The sequence below is a fragment of the Heterodontus francisci genome, chromosome 14 (genome assembly GCF_036365525.1).
Source record: "Heterodontus francisci isolate sHetFra1 chromosome 14, sHetFra1.hap1, whole genome shotgun sequence".
Classification (NCBI taxonomy): Eukaryota; Metazoa; Chordata; class Chondrichthyes; order Heterodontiformes; family Heterodontidae; genus Heterodontus; species Heterodontus francisci.
In genome coordinates this window covers 58,002,990-58,022,818 of record NC_090384.1, presented here as the reverse complement: position 1 = coordinate 58,022,818, position 19,829 = coordinate 58,002,990, and the positions used below count along the sequence as shown (strand labels likewise).

The window sequence follows — 19,829 nt, the reverse complement described above, 5'->3', positions numbered from 1 at the left end:
TCCCGAAACATCTGGATTGCATTTTCAGTAGTCCTTTTTGAGCCTTTAGGTGGTGCATGATATGCCTCAGGGTAGGGGAGAAGGGATGAAAACATCATTTGTCCTGCCACCCACTCTGTTCTATATCCCTTCTAACTTCCTTGAATATAAACTGAAAAAGTAGACTTAATTTAATTCAAATCAGATTTCAAATAATTTCTATTCTTAAAACGTATTCACAGATGCTACTATAAAAAAAACTCTTATATGATCCCAAGTTCATCAAGTACTCAAAATTTAAAAACATTGAGAAAAAAATAAAACTTTTAAACAACAAATGATATCCAACACTCAAAAAGAGTGTATTTGTAGGCTGCAGGTATACTGCACCAGTACTCTGAAATTCATGTGCTACTGCTTCTTAGCACAAAGCATGAAGCCCCCTTTGTTTATACCATCATGCCACCCTGTGTAACTTTGAAAAACCATCATTTAGAAAAACCCCAAACGCATATCCCATCACTTAATGTACTTGAAGCAGAAAAAGCTTGCTATTTGGATGACTGGAGATTTAATTGTTGGGAAGGAGCACAGAGGCCAGTGCACACTCCCACTTGAACCACAATATAAATGCCATGGGTCTCCAGTCACAGAGGTGTGAGCCTTATGCTGCTAAAGTGTGCAATATTTTTATTAATTATTTCCATCCAAGTGTCACTCTCATCAGACATTAGTATGGCTGAGGCTTCAGAAATGTCAGGTTCAGCAGCCTATTTTTGAGCCAACTTCTGAATGGAACCTTTGAGGCACCAGCTATTGAGTTCCAGTTCATTCAACAGAAAAATTTAATTTTTTTAAAGCAGCTATTGTGGTCCGGAATCTAGGTTTGAATCAAACCCAGATTTACTTAACAGCATACAAGTCTCCTCTCACTCCCTCTTGGAAGTCATAATGAAATAAAAGCCCACAAGCCTGTGTATCATTCTATATAACAAACAGGGCTGAATTATACAGCCCCGCCATTATCGGGAGTCGCGGCGGGGTGGACCGGAAAATGCCTCCAGGAGAGGCCCTGCCACAGGCCTCAACATTGGGAAGGTTCGGCCCCATATTACCAGCGGCAGCGAGCCTCGTGGCAGCCCCCTCCCCTGCCAATGGGAGCCAAATCAAAATATGTTAATTTATTAAATTAAATGAATTAAGTACTTACCCGCTCCCGCCATCCATTCCGCAGCAATATTGCTGCCTGTGGCTGGCACTCCTGCGCCTTCGGATACCTGTTCAGAGATCTGATGCGGGACACCGGTGGGGAGGGAGGAGCAGGTAATTATTTCAGTGCAGGAGGCCAGGGAGCGGGTCAAACTAATCTGATTGGTGTAGGGGATTGTGGGAAGGGGTGAAGTTAGAAGTTTATGAACTTTTGGGGGGGGGTGGTGGGGGAAGGTCAAACACACAAGATAAGTATTTTGAGGGGAAGAGGGCAAGGAATTAATTGTATGGTTATTGGGTGGGGGGAGGTTGGGAGAGGGGCTATAAACATTTATTTAATTTTATAAAATAAATTATGATTCAATATCCCTTTAAAAATATAAATTGTAATGTGGGGCCCGAAGCCCTTTAAAAATGGTGTCGGTGCCTGCGCCGTGGCACTTGACGCTGTTGCCAGGGATGGACCGCCCGCCCCCTCCACATCATCGGCGGGTGGGATCGTCCACCCTGGCCATTTAAATGAGTCACTGTGCTGAATATCGCGGCGACTCTGCGACTTGCAGTTCGCACAGGCGGACCGCCATTTTTGAAGTTCGCCAACTATCTTATAAAATCCAGCACACAGTCTCACACAGGGAGAACACAAAGATAGCTGGTGTGGGAAATGGAAATGCCACATATGCAGGTTAGTTTTAAGGCACATTACTGGACAGAGCCCATGGATCTTTATGAATCTAGCCCATGGTACAACTGACTTGAGAGTGATTTATGTCAACATTGGATACAAAATGTTTTCTGTTCCTCAAGATTGACATCCTTCACCTCAACGAGTAAAAAATATATTTAAACAGTTTGAAATAAAAATCTTATTAAATATATGGATATAGTGGTGGAATGTGTAATGGTTTCTAATTGGGTTTTGGGGTGGCTTGCTTTAAAAACTAGCTTTAATCACAATTTCTATCACTTGTTTTCCTTTTCCCCAAACACACCGGTTGTGATAGCAAAGCTTAAAGCTATCTTTTCCAACTATTCTTGGGATTGGAGTGGTGTCAGGAACATGGACCAAACTTTGCACGAAAGCATATCTGTTGATAATGGATCACAACTGAAAATGTTAAACTAACGCCTTCTTCCAGATGCTGATCGAGCTGCTGTGAATGCTCCACTTTTCTCTCAGCAAATCTTCTGTGGCCTCTTTATGTACTGCCTTTACCAGGAGGACTCCCACCCCAAACCATTTAGTATCTTAAGCTCCGTGAGGGAAAATGGGAAAAAATACGTGCTCATATAAAATGTTTTTCAGTCCTTTTGTTACACCAAAACCTGAGCACATCACTGCTGATAGAGGAAATATCGTATGATCTAACTGAGTTCTGAAATATGTACACAAGTGCTTTTGTTATGAAATGTAATCCTTGGATTCAGGATTCTATAAATTGTGAATAAAAATAGCAAAGTGGCATTTCTGTGACTCCTAACCCACTTCATCATTCATTTAGTAGCTCAGCCTGAACAAAACTGGAAAATAATGAAACATATGCATACTTCACAAATTTAGACATCAGAAGTGTGCCAGAAAGCTGCAGAATATTTTACACTTTTATTGTGAATTTGTATTTCCATGTTTAACAGATCAGGAATTCTGTACAATTGAAGTAAATGGAAGTGGGTTTGGTCTGTTGGGTTTGATCAGGAATTTGCTTATTTGATTCCAGTCCAAGCAGCTATTCAAAAATTATATACATTTTTGGTAAACCCATAATTGGTGAAAATATTAACTAAAAAGCTGATTTCATGAAGAACCCAACATGGAGAAGTTTTAAAAAAGACAAAAACTGGCCATATCAAGCATTTGAAACTAATTGTATCTATATGTTGGTGTAATCAAACAACATTTATCAGATTTTTAATTCACAGAGAATCTAAAGATATTACAGTTTCATATTTTCAATACAAGCACTGTAGTTACTTGCCATGAATGTATCTATATTTTTCCTACATCTATACAGCAATAAAAATCAGACCTTAAAATGACATCATGGGATCCTAGCATACATGGGCTTAAAATGTTTGTGAAAATCTTCCCCCATTCATTTTAACAAAGATATTAATGTTATTTTTTTTAAAATATCAGTGGAAATAATTTGATAGGAGTATTCATGTTCTGACATTCCACACCATCATTTCAAGGCACAGATCTATTATTCAGTAGAAATATGTGGGGAATTTAGTTTTAGTTTTTTTTTAGTTTTAGAGATACAGCACTGAAACAGGCCCTTCGGCCCACTGAGTCTGTGCTAACCATCAACCACCCATTTATACTAATCCTACACTAATTCCATATTCCTACCACATCCCCACCTGTCCCTATATTTCCCTACCACCTACCTATACTAGTGGCAATTTATAATGGTCAATTAACCTATCAACCTGCAAGTCTTTGGCATGTGGGAGGAAACCGGAGCACCCGGAGGAAACCCACGCAGACACAGGGAGAACTTGCAAACTCCACACAGGCAGTACCCAGAATTGAACCCGGGTCGCTGGAGCTGTGAGGCTGCGGTTCTAACCACTGTGCCACCCCAAATTTATTTCTGAGGTAGTCATATCGCAGCCAATCTGCATGTTAAAGTAATTCACTATAGGTGCAGAAAGAGTTAACCTTCCCATGTGGTATGATCCTCTATTTTAGGTCAAAATTACATTATTAATAAATATTGAGATACACCATTTGATCATATAATAAATAACTAATTGAATGAAATGGATTGACATATTTCCAATTAATATTTCAAATATAACATAAATCCAGAAATATATCAAGAGCAATGGCGGGATTTGAATTTTTAACTGAATGCATTCTTTATATAAATTGGTTCATACCATCAAAGAGTTAAAATTGAGGGCAGTGAATGGATATAGCTCAGTAACTATGTATCAAAAGATAAATAAGAAAAACCCTCCTTCAAAGTAGAAACACTTCAATATTAACTATTAGAAAAGAAAGCTAATTTCACATTAATAATTATAATACAAATTGATATTTATGGTGTTATATTTAACTCTCCATTTTATGGATAATGCAATCATGACTCCCTGTTGCTACCAATTGAGGTAGGGGTGGGGTGAGGGTGATGATCAATCAGTATTCGATTAAATCATATCAATGTTGTACAAATACCAATCAGCACATCTCTGAAAGGAATAGCTCATTTCATTACAGAGTAAATTAAGGCACTGAATGGGGGCATTAAAAGAACTGTACATTAAATTATTGAGAGGATTATTATAAATTCTAAGCCAGCAGTGTCCAAACAGCAGCCTACCAGACAGATCTGCCCACTTCTCAACACTATTTGGCCCTCGGAGCTCTGTCTTTTGATCCCCTTCACTGATATAAACCGCTGATCTGCTAGTGGGATTTGGTTTTTACACTGTAGGCAACACTTCCAGCTTTGTCAGCTGGACACTACACTGGACTAAGATGTGGCTCCTGCTCCTCACAGTGTTGCCCTCCTGCTTCAGTTGGTACCTGTCTCAGCAATCCACAACACTTGATTCTGCAACATGAATATTTGGAATGAATACAGTGATTGGTTTTCTGTGATCACTAATCATTCCCCATTATAAGTGTACTTGATCATTTGCATACCTGCGTTTCTGAATCTAAATACTATTCACGATACCAATCCCTTAATTCCACTTTTTCTATACTATTAAACTGGACAGCACTTTCACCTAAGGTTTCACATCGCCACTCTGCCAGCTAACGAAACTGATGGCTTTTTTGTTTAGCAAGTCAAGAAACTCAGGCTGATCATCGTAAAAAAAAAATCTTTAAAGCTGTTCATATAGAAACTAACATGTAGGCTTTATCTGTACTGAAAAATATAGCTTCAACGTCATTAAAGAAATGTTCTTCTCTATCCCTTCACCAGCTGTTTAAAGAGATTATTTGTTAAATTGTGATAAAGGTTTGGAATAATCTAAGTGAAAGAAAACTTCTTTCTGATATCTGTTTTAAACTTATTTGGCATTAATTTCCATTTATGTCTTCTGATTCTTCTGTCTTGACTTAATTTGAAGAAATAAACTGGCTATACCATCTACTATTTTATATACCTTAATGACATTCCTCTCAAGAACCTTCTTTCTAGACTGTAAAGATTATGCTTCTGATTCCTCATCTCCTTTACACTTGAAATTACCTTCTTATCCTTTATTTACTGTTTTATTATGTTAATTCAGAAAAAAATGTTTGTTTAGTTTAGAGATACAGCACTGAAACAGGCCCTTCGGCCCACCGAGTCTGTGCCGACCATCAACCACCCATTTATACTAATCCTACACTAATTCCATATTCCCCACCTGTCCCTGTATTTCCCTACCACCTACCTATACTAGGGACAATTTATAATGGCCAATTTACCTATCAACCTGCAAGTCTTTGGCATATATTTTGTGAAGAACTGAAGTCAATTGCGCCATGTTTCTCCAAAGATTTGGGGAATCTTATGGCAGATTGAGAGAACTCTTATGGAGAATATTTTGGCAATTTTAAAATGTTGGCATGGTTTCCAGTGTAATTATCCCATTGTGGGCTGGACAGAATATCTGCCCTGAGTGACAGCAACAGGGTGTCATTACTAAGTGTAAAATGTGAAAATGTGAATTAAAGTTCTAAATATTAATTCATAAATATGAGTTAAAACTAATTTATTTATTGCACTACTGAATGTTATTTCTGGTGCAGACTTACGCCATACTCCTGACTCTATAGAGTTATGCAGCATAACAATAACAATTTATATAAGTTGGGCACCTTACTGCCAGAGGAAGGTGTTAGAGGGTATCCATAGTGTTGCTCAAAACATTTCATTCAGCTACTCACCCAAGATTTTGCTGATGTTTGAGTTATGCATGTCTGGAAATGCCTGCAGTATCTTCCTGCGCTCGTCCTTTGCCCACACCATGAAAGCATTCATTGGTCGTTTGATATGTGGCTCATTGTTGCTGCGACCCCTGGTTTCTCTGTAAACTCGCGCTTCCGTCACCGTAGTGCTTCCTGTTGGCCAACAATAATACTGCTGTAGTTTAGCTGCAGACCCATTCATTGCCTTACTCCCTGAAACATCGGAGCAGGAAGAAAAGAGAGCAACACAGTACATTAATTTTATTTAGCATGCACAGAGCATACAGGATAAATTGATTTCACTTTGCATGGGCTCGGAGAGCCGTGTTTATTGTGCGGTGAAATCTAGTGTAGCATTCAGCTGACAGTATCCATCAACACAGGGCAATCTGCTGACTGCTGGGCCAGATGAAGGCATCCATTACCCCAGCAGTGAAATGCTAGTTCAGACATGACAGCTAGTGTCTGTTCCTCAGGATCAGTTCAGAAATTTATGATGCCCCTAGTGCCATTGCTTTCTGATTGACACTCTTTTAGCAGAATAAATATGCTAGTGTGCATACATAAATGTTCAACCTTTATTCTTACATATCAGAATATGTTGAGTCATCAGGTTCCTGCTACCTTTAGGTAGATAAGCGCATGGTTCCTTGTGCAAAGGGGCCCTCGGATCTCTTTTAGCACCAAAACATTGCTCAGTGTGTCAGGATTGAGTATTACTGACTGACAGTTTGATGAGCTGGAGAAATCTGCAAGTTCAGGTTCAGCTAAATCTGAAATTGCTGCATTCTTGACACTAATTCAAAAGGCTCTCTAATCTAATGAAGGTGCTCCTTCAGGTTTGTAAGCCATGTTTCACAAGCAAAGATTGCAATGCTAGGACAGCTTCTTTTAGCTAAGCTGAAATGAACATTAACAATATGTTTGATTAAGAGCATGAGTGAATGAATCTGGTCTTGGTGTTAGGTCACCATTCTTGTTGCTTCTATATTTCCCCTCACATCCAGTGCCCCTCCCTCTCTGGGGTCGCTTTCTGTATGGATTTTTTATTACATTACTTGATGAGTAAATTGTAACACTTAGATATTTGCAATGCAAGTGTATTTTCACTAAATATGTATTCACTGTATAAGAGAGTTCTGCTGTAGTGTCCTTATTTAACTTTGCGCTATAAAACACTAAACAGGGTCAGTTTCTCAGCTATCAACTGGTTTCTGTCCTGGAACTATATTGCCTTCATAATTTTAATTTCAAATCCATAATTTTTACATGTAATAATTCAATATGTGATTATAATCCATCATTTAGTCTTCATCCATCACGAGTTTAAAAAAATTAACTTTTGGAATATAGTAGCATAGTGGTTATGTTATTGGTCTAGTAATCCAGAGACCTGAACTAATGTACCGGAGATATGAGTTCAAATCCCACCACAGCAGCTGGGGAATTTAAATTCAATTAATTAAATAAATCTGGAATAAAAAGTGAGTATCAGTAATGATAACCATGAAACCACCGGATTGTCGTAAAATCCCTTTTGGAGTCCGTTAGGAAAGAAAATTTGCCACCCTTATCCGGTCTGGCCTATATGCGAGTCCGGACCCACAGCGATTTGGTTGACTCTTAACTGCCCTCTGAAATGGCCTAGCAGGTCACTCAATTGTATTTCCCAAGGGCAATTAGGAATGGGCAGTAATGGGAAGTGATCTAATTGAAACATATAGAATTCTTAAGGGGCTTGACAGGGAAGATGCTGAGAAAATGTTTCTCCTGGCTGGGAAATCTAGAACACGGGGTCACAGTCTCAGAATAAGGGATCAACCATTTAGGACTGAGATGAGGAGAAATTTCTGTTCTGATGTAAGGTCATCAATCTGAAATGTTAACTCTGTTTTTCTCTCCACAGATGCTGCGTGAGCTGTTTCCAGCATTTTCTGTTTTTGTTTTGGATTTCCAGAATCCGCAGTATTTTGTTTGAGGAGAAATTTCTTAGCTCAAAGGTTTGTGAACCTTTGGTTTTCTCGACCCAGGCTGTGTATATTCAAGTCAGAGGTTGATAGATTTTTGGGTACTAAGGGAAGTAAGGGATATGAGGGATAGTGCGAGAAGGTGGAGTTGAGGTAGAAGATCAGCCATGATCTTGTCCAATGGTGGAGCAGACTTGAAGGGCCAAATGAATTTCTGCTGCTCCTATTTCTCAGGTTCTTATCATAAATGCGGGCCTTGCCAGCAACACCCACATCCCATGGATGAATAAATACTAAATTCGATGTAGAAAATATATATACAGCACAGAGAACATAGGACACAATGAATTCTAAAGACATCTCCAAATAAATACTGCGCTAAAGGGTCAGTTTAACCAATCTGTGCTCGTCTCTTGGAGCATCCCCTGCTGGAACAGCATACCAGGAATGTCAAGCACATGGTCCCCATCATGGGGGGAATTTTATGCTCTCCCCTGTGCCATGTTTGGAGGTGAGGAGAGTAGATAATTGGGTGGAATGGTGGCGGGGGGATCCTGCCACCTTCCCGCCTCCACCCAAATTAAGTCTGGGGCGAGAAGGCCTGTGAACGGCCTACCCGTCCCACCACCAATTGAGCCCCTTAAGTGGACAATTAATACCCAGTTAAGGACTCATCCCACTGCCGCTGGAATCAGCCCAGCAGTGGGTGGGCCTGTTGGCGCACGGGCAGCATGCCAAGCAAACGCGTGCCAGTCAAGCTGGCTCCGGGGGTGTTGGGGGCGGCGGGGTGGGGAAGGTGGGGGGAAGCTTTCCTTCATTAAAAGACACGTAGTTCTTGAACTTGGAACCCTGCATCGGGAAGGGGGGGACCCACTGAGAGCCACCCCCCTACTCTTACTGCCGACCCTCCCTACACCCTCACTCCCCCTTGAGACCCTCCCCACAAAACCCCTCCAACAGACACTTACCTGTGGCCTGGGTCTAGGGCCTCAGTTGAGTGCTCCCCAGGCAGCAGCCACCACCTCCACGGTGGTGCTGCTCAGTTAAAGAGTTGTCGGTCTCTGATTGGCCGGCAGCTGTCAGCAGGTGGGACTTCTGCCGCCGGGGAAGGCCCGCTGCTGTCCACTTAATTGCCTAATTGACACTTGATCCAGCAGGCTTTCCCCAGAGGAAGTGACAAGGGGCTCTCGCCCGCACTTTTGCTAGGGGAATGATTTTAAATGGACAGAAAATCATGGGAAGCACATGTGAAAATTTTCAATATACACTCCCAGCAGGTTAGGCTTCACACCAGAAGAATGCATTCATAAAATTACCCCTGAAGGCTGCACTTCATGACTATCCCAAACAAATATAACTGCAAAGTTATGTTGCAGAAGAACTCAATAAAAATTTGTCTGGGTCCATTGCTCCCAATCTTTTGAGAAATCCTACACATGATATATTGTGCAAAGAAGTGAAATTTAAAGCTGTGCATTGGAGAATTTAATAAGAACAATGCAGTTTAGAGCTATCAAATATGAAGGAATTGAACTTCCAGAGGATTTTTTAGTGACTGGAAGCCAGTGTCCAGTGGCGTACCACAGGGATCCGTGCTGGGTCCCCTATTGTTTGTCATTTATATAAACGACATAGATGACTATGTGGGGGGTAGGATCAGTAAGTTCGCGGATGACACAAAGATTGGCCGAGTAGTTAACAGTGAGGTGGAGTGTCTTAGGTTACAGGAAGATATAGACGGGATGGTCAAATGGGCAGAAAAGTGGCAGATGGAATTTAACACTGAAAAGTGTGAGGTGATACACTTTGGAAGGAGTAATGTGACACGGAAGTATTCAATGAATGGCCTGACACTGGGAAGTTCCGAGGAACAAAGGGACCTTGGCGTGTTTGTCCATAGATCTCTGAAAGCAGAAGGGCAGGTTAATAGGGTGGTGAAAAAGGCATATGGGACACTTGCCTTTATCAATCGAGGCATAGATTACAAAAGCAGGGAGGTCATGTTGGAGTTGTACAGAACTTTGGTAAGGCCACAGCTGGAGTACTGTGTGCAATTCTGGTCGCCACATTATAGGAAGGATGTGATTGCATTGGAGGGGGTGCAAAGGCGATTCACCAGGATGTTGCCTGGGATGGAACATTGAAGCTATGAAGAGAGGTTGGATAGGCTTGGGTTGTTTTCACTGGAGCAGAGAAGACTGAGGGGGTGACCTGATCGAGGTGTACAAAATTATGAGGGGCATGGACAGGGTGGATAGGGAGCAGCTGTTCCCTTTAGTTGAAGGGTCAGTTACGAGGGGTCACAAGTTTAAGGTGAGGGGCGGGAGGTTTAAGGGGGATTTGAGGAAGAACATTTTTACCCAGAGGGTGGTGACGGTTTGGAATGCCCTGCCTGGGAGGGTGGTAGAGACAGGTTGCCTCACATCCTTTAAAAAGTACCTGGATGAGCACTTGGCACATCATAACATTCAAGGCTATGGGCCAAGTGCTGGCAAATAGGATTAGGTAGACAGGTCAGGTGTTTTAATGCATCGGTGCAGACTCGATGGGCCGAAGGGCCTGTTCTGTACTGTGTGATTCTGTGATTCTCCCCATCATCCATCATAATTTTACAGAAAACCCTGGAGAAATGACAGCAATGATGTTTATGCTATTTCTATGGGCATCTGCAGATCTTCTGCTAAAATAACAATTGGGAGACACCTGTTGGAAATGCAACCCGAATAAGTATAGATATTAGTGGTATAATTCAGTTAAAGTCAATCTCTTTTGCAGTAAAGCACTCACTTCTTGTCAGGAGGGAAAACTACATTACATATTTTCCACTCAAACTCCTTATTTTGTATGACAGCCTTGTCAACCCTTCCTGTCACCTTATACAAACCTCAAAGGAAATACTTTGCTGACTATAGCAGCCATTGTTAGTGCAAATTATGCAGACACAATGGAAAATACAAATTTTTCATAGCAACTCTCCAACAAGAAAGTACAAATTGGGAGAATGGATATCATACAGGAAATAAGATGGTTGGCAGTGGGCTTATAAACTTCACTGATATCAATTAATTTCTGAGTGTCAGCTTGTGACTCTGAACATCAAATGCCATATGTGGTGTATTACATGAATTTTCCATAAGGAATTCTACATATGAAACACTGGTAGTGTCAGGAATTTGAAATTCACTAGTGGCTTTAGTTCACAGGGCAGCAGATTGCGCCAAAACCTTCCTGAAGGCACATTTGCTTTGTGGCATTGTGATAAATGTCTTCTCTTCAGACCTGTTACATGTGCTGAACCAGCTCTGTTCATCTGTATGCTTGTATCATGTTGAAGCAAGCAGTTCCATGTCAATCCCGCCAACTGCTGTGTGATATATGACACACAATTCCATCGTGCAAGATGTTTCAAGGTACACTCTCACTCTGCATTCCCCGTAACAGCTCACAAACAGAGTCATCGTAATCTCTCCTATGTCTGCAACAGCATGCTATGATGGGCTGCTCTAAGCACTCTTTGAAGAGCGAAGGCAGGGTTTTGTGTTTTGGGCTGGGATCCTGGCATTGGGGTCAAATGGGGGTCCCAAACCCTCCCTGTGTTGGGAGCAGTCATCTAGCAGTGACTTTGCCTTGATTGGCCAGTTAGTGGTGAGAGGACGTGCCCGCCATCCAATTAAGGATGGTGGGTAGGCTCTTGAAGCTGCAGGGTCAGTAGGAGGCACTCCAGTACGGAATTAGCTGAAGCCTGCCACTGAGGTAAGGGGGAGAGAGGGCGCCTCCATCATGAGGTGCCCTCTCAGAAACTTGAACAATTTTGAATTTAAAAATGGCCACAGCTGCCACACCATGGCGGCCTGTGGCCACATCTGTAGCCAAGTAGGTGGGGAGGGTCTCAAAGGCATCCTGGAGCGCTGATCCCTTGGTCTGCTGCCGGGAGCCCACCTCCAGCCAGCTTGCCTGTTCCCGACGCTGCAGGGGGCCTACAGGCTGACTAGAAAATTCCAGTTGATCACTGATAATTAGCTTCTAACTCACCTCAAATGGCTATCTGCCACTTTCGAGTGGGTAGCCCTTCCACTCACAATCCCGTTTCTGTAAAAATGGCTGTGGGACAGCAAGCTGGCACGCTGGTCGGCGGTGTGAAATTATGCACCTGCCCGCCTCTGTTCTCGCCCCCATATCAGGGCAACAATTCCACCCCTAGTTTTGAGTCTTCAGGCCTTACTGGGAGAGCAGTGCCAGATGCCAGCATAATAAAGAAGGATGGTACAGTGAGCTTCTTTTCTTGTCACTTTTCTGGGATCTAATCAATAAGTTAAAAGGAGTTTATATAGGTCTGATGTCATTGATGCATTCTCTCTGTGTTTTCCTCATTCTCTCTTCAATTTCATTGGAGTGCAGCTCCACATTTTCACTTCTTCAAACTCACAGTTACAATTGTGACCATGTATGCACAGTCTGTATGTCGTCTGAGGTTACCATCAACCAGCAAGTGTTAACTCAATCACCAGCACTAACCTTATATCACTTCAGTACCTACGACTAGTCCCACTGCTACAGAAAAAAATAGTCAAACTTTGCTCCTCAGTTAAACTGGTTCCAATTGATGAACTGTTACAAAAAAAAAACACCATACTTGGTAGCAACAAAATGAATAGCATGAAAATTCTAAAATAAAAAGAAATTTCTGGAAATACACAGCAAGTCAGTCATTATTTGAAATACAAAAATAACTTAATAGTTCTGGCGAGATCCAGAAATCATGAGCTCTGACTAAGGATCATAATCAAAACTTTAGCCTGGCTTTCTCTCTTAGATGTCCATCTACCTACTGTGCATTTATGTCATTTTCTGTTTTTACAGTACTTTAAATGATTTTTCAGGAAGACTGCACTCCTGGAGCAGAATTTTGTTGGATAGCAGCACAGGTTGGGGAATAGAAGCTATAGTATCATAGCCTGATTTCCAAACATGCATGGAAAGTAAACACCAACAAGGCCAAATTGCCTGTTTCTGTGTTGTAACTTTGCTGTAAACTTGCATCCCTATCTAACGAGGCTCTGCTCCAGGAGTATATTTTCACCGGACTTGTACTGAAACATCATATTTATTTTGCATCATGAACCAAAATTACATAGAATATACCATAGAAACAGGCTATTCAGCCCAAAAGGTCTAAAAAGAAAAAAGAAAGACTTGCATTTATATAGCGTCATGACCACCGGACATTTCAAAGCACTTTACAACCAATTAAGTACTTTTTGAAATGCAGTCACTGTTGTAATGCAGGAAACACAGCAGCCAGTTTGCACACAGTAAACTCCCACAATCAGCAGTGTGATAAAGACCGGATAATCTGATTTTTTTGTGATGTTGATTGTGGGATAAATATTGGCCAGGACACCAGGGATAATTCCACTGCCCTTCTTCAAAACAGTGCCATGGGATCTTTTACATCCACATCTACACAGGTGTTTATGTTCCATACAGGCCTCTTTCCACCTAACTTCATCTCACCCTATTACCATATCCTTCTATTCTTTTCTCCCTCATCTATTTACCTAGCTTTCCCTTAAATGCATCTATCCTATTTACCTCAACCTCTCCATGTGGGAGTCAGTTCTCACCACTCTAGTAGTAAAGAAGTTTCACCTGAATTCCTTATTAGATTTAGTAGTGACTTTTATATTTATGGCTCATAGTTTGGACTCCCTCAAGTTCAAGTTGAAACATCTCTCTACGTCTACCCTATCGAACCCCTTCATAATTTTAAAGATATCTATCAGGTCACCTCTCAGTCTTCTCTTTCCTGCAGAAAAAAGCCCCAGCCTGTTCAGCTTTTCCTGATAGTTATATGGAAATAAATGTTTGTTTTCAAGTAATAGCTAACTAAACAATTCAAAACTATTGCAGACACAGTGGTCATCAGATAGCTAAGGATAAATTGACTGTGGACCCTTTTAGGTTTCAATAAAAATGAATTTGAATTTAAATAGAATACGCTATTATAGAAATTTGGATATATTGTCCTTGATTAAACAGACACTAGACAGGCATTTGTTGAAGTAGGTTTTACACACTCCTGCAGTATGCACTGACATGTCTGTATAATCTATGGTCACTTGCATGCCTGTGATATCTAAAACTATTCAAACATTTTATGATGACCAAACAGACTCCAGTCATTCTAACAATGCTTTAACCTCTTGAGTGCTGCATTTCCTAAGTAGCAATATGACATAACATTTTGAAAAATTAAGATATTAAGGGCTGAATTTTACCGGTCCCTGTGCCGCGACTCGCGTTGTTGAGGGGCCGGTAAAATTCAGCCCTAAGATTCTATTGGCATATAGTTAAAGCTGAATAATGCAGAGGTAAATTTACAGAGCTTCATAAACTGCTTTGCCAATATCGTCTGAATAATCAAGAATAACAACTACCTGCAACACTGTGATCTGAACAATGGATTCAAATATTGTGGTTAGTGTCAAAACTCACTCAGTTGTAATCATATTGCACAATAGTGGGAACAAAAATAATAATGCAGCTACATGAAATTCCTTTGACCGCTGTTTTAATGAAACCATTAAAATAGGGGACAGGGGAGTTTTATACAAATATTTCAATGCATTCATGACTAATATAGTAAAGCACCATTTCAACCCAATGACTTTATAACTGGTGGTTAAAGTGGACTGAAAAACTCTGGCATGGTTTCAAGGATTACAATTACACAGCATCATGATCCACTTTAACATCATGTTTTATAACTTTCACTTGAATCCTGAAATTACATTACAGCCTTAAAATCATCACAAGGTATCCATCACTGTCACTAAATTAAAAATTAATTGTTTTTTGATGGTGTGCAGATTTGCTTCCATTTGATTAGGGTCGTGTTGTTGATGAACAGCAGTATTTGCATTGGGAGGATTAACTATTGTGATGTCACCCACTAGATCCATTGAGAAATAACCTGCAGCAAATTAATTGGAAACTCTATCCAGTTTAAATTGTGCAAGAGTAGCTCTTTCATGTATTTTACAGTATGGAGTTACAACCTTTATGATAACTGTATTACTTATTGTGAATGAATATAGATGAGATTAAAATAAATATTCTTGCTCTTTTCATAAGTTGTAAGTAACTGCATGGTCCATTGACAGGTACAAATTGCTACTACCTTATGGTCAGGTAATGGGGATTTTTAGTTCAAGCATATATGTAAACAAGAATGTTCGACATTATCCATTTGATAAGTCTTTGCAAGTCTAATTTATTTTAGAATTTGATTTGCAGTGTGTGTTTACACTGTGGTAACACTGCTTGAATTTCTTTTGAAAAGTTCCTCACGGGGACCATAAATATAAATGTCCTTAAAACTGTAGTGCCGAATCACACCTGTCTAAAGCAGGCCCGCACTTGAAACAGTTGAGATATGCAGCCAAACACCAAACCTCTTCACTTGATCTTTGACTATGTCTTTGTGCCACAGCAGACAAGCTGTCACAAAGGAATCCACTGTGTGAAATGGGCTCCTGCAAAGAATTAGTGCTCACGCAAACATTGTCTGTTCAGCTTCAGGAAACAATGTAATGAGAGAAGAGGAGAATTTAAAGAATATAAACAAATATACTTTGAAGAAAATGATTTAATCTGACTTGTTGAATACAAGTGACCTCTTTTCATTGCTGTTTTATACTGCAGGTATCTTTTCACACTGAAACATGCATTTAAGTAGCATAGCTAACAGCAGTGAATTATATTGCAATGTCCACTGTCAGTAAAAAGCAAAGCTCTGCATAAATTTACTTAGATATATATGCAGAGCTCTGTGCCGGACCTCTGGTTAGCAGTGAAATTTCAAACAGGGTAGTCATCTCTTTTCTAACATGAGTGATTTAAAGGTGGTCCTGGGCCATTTTCAAACTCTTAAGCCAATTTCCAAGGTTAGTTAATATGCATAGCTTTGTAGCATATTGTCGTAGGATCAAAAAACTGATATAATTAAACATTAAAGAGTAGGGAACAATTAAAAAGGAGCGCTAAAATCAGGGGTGGCAGAAAGCAATATTTTGAATGCCTTTGAAGAAAAGACTCAGAAGGCCTTTCAACCCATTAGCAGCCTTAGTTGAGAAGGGAGAGGGACAGGAAGTGATATGTACACACAATGGGGAAGGAAACCCAAGATGCAGGCACGAATCTGCGGGGAAATGATGGAACAGGTCAGCAGCTGAGCCTTTGGGGTAGTGGAGGTGGTGCCTCATGAGGTATTTGCGAGAAGGGTTGCCTGCTATGTCATTCCACTGCACCATCTGCATAGATCCGTGCAACATGTCTGAAGGAGGCAGAGCCAACTGATTCACTAGTGCCTTTCAGGGAAAGGAGCCAGTCACCCAATACACAGTCTGGCCTACATATGACTCCAGTCCCATATGATGTGGTTGATTCTTAATGACCTAGGGATCAGCAATAAATACCATACACTCTTGACCCACAGCCCTAGAACAGATAAATACAAAACCTAAACTCATAGAAAATTCCTAACTGACACCAATTAGGCTCCAGTTTTTTTATTTTTATTTTTTTAGAGATACAGCACTGAAACAGGCCCTTCAGCCCACCGAGTCTGTGCCGACCAAGAACCACCCATTTATACTAGCCCTACAGTAATCCTATATTCCCTACCACCTACCTACACTACGGGCAATTTACAATGGCCAATTTACCTATCACCTGCAAGACTTTGGCAGTTAACTGCTCATCATGCATTATAACTGCACTATGAGACACAGAGCTAGATTTTGTGTGCTATGTCTGCTCAATTTCAGCAGAAAATGTAGCAGGAAGCCATTCCAAAAGCTCCCCAGCAGCCTTTGCCATTTCAAGAACTTCCACTAGAAGTTACAGTGGATGTTGTGCAAACCCACCTATATTTGGGCAGGCATATTCAGTTGATAAGTTGATGTTGGGAACACATCATGCAATGTACTGCCCCTAATTAACATCCAGACAATACTGAGTGACAGTGTGCCATTGCTAAGGTGGCTGGGCATGTAGGGGGAAGGGAGTTAGAAATTAAAGGACTACCTTGCCTAGATAAAGTGTGCTTTCTAAAGAAGTCACTCTTTCTGCACCCCTGGGCTGGTGCTGCCACCAGAGGTGGGCAACCTGGGCAACAGTGGACATGACCCCAACCACCTGCAATGAGATTTAAATTATCGTGATCCCAGGAAAATCAGCTGGGGTCAGAGCACAGGGGACCGAACGGACACAAGGACAACCCTGACATCAATCTGTCAGGATTCCTGACAGATGAGAAAATCTACCCCACAATGACTTACTGTGTTTATTGGCCTCATTTTGTTTGGATTCTGGTCACCCAGAATCCAATGAGTTGGCTCCTGGTGTTTGTATTGCTAAATCCACATCTTTTGTCCTTGTGACAGGCTGGCAGACACATAAAAAACTGGGTTTCATAAAGTCAGCTGCTGGGATAAAGGAGCCAGATTTAGCAATGTTGCCTAAGAGGCAATGAACTCATAGAATACAAGTTAAATGTCAGCATAAAAAAAAGCTTTGGATGGACTGGAGTCACTGGATAGCAATAAAGAGGAGGAACCCTCTATAACTTTCCCTTCTCAAATCCAGTAGCACAGCAGTTAGTTGCAGGGTCTGGATTGCTGTTCCAGCAGTGATCAACCAACTCAGCACAGAGTGATGCTGCAACCTAAGGCTTTCCTAGTTCATACAACTGGGTATCATGCCAACATTTACTCATGAAGTCGTTGGACAGTTTTCTTTTTTTAAAGCAACAGTTGATAACCTTACTACTAAAACCACATAACACTGCATTAGAACAAAATTCATTTCTTGATTTTCTTGAAGTGGTGTGCATCTCCTGTTCATCAAAACAGCATGATTGCTAAAATTATGTCCCAATTCTAGGAAAAGTGGGAATCATCATCTGATGTTTGTGACATTGTTCTCCCCCATCCACTTCAGTATTGAACTTTTTTTTTAAAAAAAGCACAACACAGCTTTTTTTCCTCTGAAGGATGAGTCACTTTGAACGATGTGTTGCGCACATTTGATTTGTAACCATCTCAAATTATGGCTGTTGTGTCCCAATAAAAGTAATAGCTTTTCTTTTAAGTGACAATATATCATTTACAAAGCTTGAGTATAATGTTACCTTTGAGCCAAAGTCCAATTTATGTTATTTATTTATATTTTGATTTAAAATTTATTTTTGAAAAGCTTTCAAGTTGCAGTCTTTAAAACATCCCACACAAGCATGCATCAATTCGAATCATAATAGAACATTTTGAGATGACAGAAAGCAGTAATCAGGTATGAAAATATTGATTAATAAACTGTTGAATTTCAAACAGTCTGCACGCAGTTGAGGGGTAGCTAATTGTTCCCTAAGTAATTAACTTGGAATCTTTAGACTATGTAAAAGTTATCGCTAACTGGGCCCTATTTTTGCCATTCACTGTTTCTGAAGGTAACTCCACTGTCTAAATGGGCTACTAAAGTTGTAGAGTTGAAAGCTGCTATTAAATGAATTGCTCAAAGTCAAATTGACCCACAGAGAATAGGAATTCCATTTCTGATCCTTGATCCGTACTGAGTTAGTTGATCTCCACCTGGGTGGTACCAGGTCATCAGAATTGAGAAGGAGGAGAAAACAAAATGAGACAGAGTTCCCAGTCTTACTTGTTGTCCAATGACCCCTGTATGAAAGCGTGCGTGTGTATAAAAATTATAGGGTGAGCACTGAATCAGGATAGGTTGTGACGACTCTCATAATGCTTGCTACCACTCATTACCTAGACTCATGATGAAGATACACCACTTGAGAAAGATTCCAAAGGGTGGCTGGCAGCTGTAAAAGCTGTGTGAGGCAGCATCTTCAGGACAGGAGCGGAGTGGGGAGTAACTTTGGATTTTATAAAGAGAGAACAAATATGGAATTATAATGAAGCAAGTCAGGTAATATTTTATCCATACCATGTAGCTAGCCAAGAAAGAAACTACACTTTGTTTTTGAACAACTAGGCACATGTATAATGTTTCCTCATTGTTATGTTTAGGGGATAAAAGGAAGCCTTCTAAACTGTAATCAACAGCCTTGATCATTGAGAATGTTAAGGAACGCCCTCCATATGAATTCTTAGACAGGAAATTTGAACCATCAATTCAAACCTGAGGAAAAAACTAGACTTATTATTGCCAGGTCCATATGGAGTCAATTCTATCGTAATGGATAATCAGTCCCTTTTTAAATTTGTCTAATATTGTTGCAAACCACGTTCGGATTAGTCCATTTCCTGCTTAGATGTCCTGTGTTCTTGCCCCCATCCCCTCCTGACAAAGTAAGCTAAAACAAACACACGACCCCGGCAGCGTAGGAGCTGCAAACCCGCCACATGTGAGAGAACAAAAGACCTCACTGAAGCCTTTGTGGTATTTGTTAATGTTTTACATCTGAGCATTTTTTTAAAATCTAATGATTGTCGGGTGAATTAATGAGTGGGACTCACAGTTGACTGAAAATAAAGGAAAATCTTGGTCTTCCCTTTTGACCACAGTCACTCCGTGCGATAACTGTCCACTGATTCACCTACACGCTATCTAAAGTTTAAATTCTTGTCCAGAAATATTTATCTTTGTTCCCGGTGTAACTTTCAACATTTACTGTTTCTTGCCTTTTCTTTCTAAACTACCATGGTAACTGTTACAAATATTTATGCATG

The 19,829-nt window shown here is 40.6% G+C and overlaps 1 protein-coding gene across 17 annotated transcripts in view; it reads right to left on the bottom strand.

Moving 5' to 3' along the window:
• Positions 1-19,829, bottom strand: part of sox6 (SRY-box transcription factor 6) — a 720,990-nt gene that overhangs the window by 14,663 nt on the left and 686,498 nt on the right. For 14 of the 17 annotated variants that reach the window (XM_068046281.1, XM_068046293.1, XM_068046282.1 and 11 more), the window contains one exon: positions 6,083-6,316. In XM_068046281.1, the coding sequence (XP_067902382.1) occupies positions 6,083-6,316 (234 nt within the window). The remainder of the gene's footprint in view (positions 1-6,082; positions 6,317-19,829) is intronic. The other 3 variants (XM_068046288.1, XM_068046295.1, XM_068046296.1) reach the window with 1 other exon arrangement.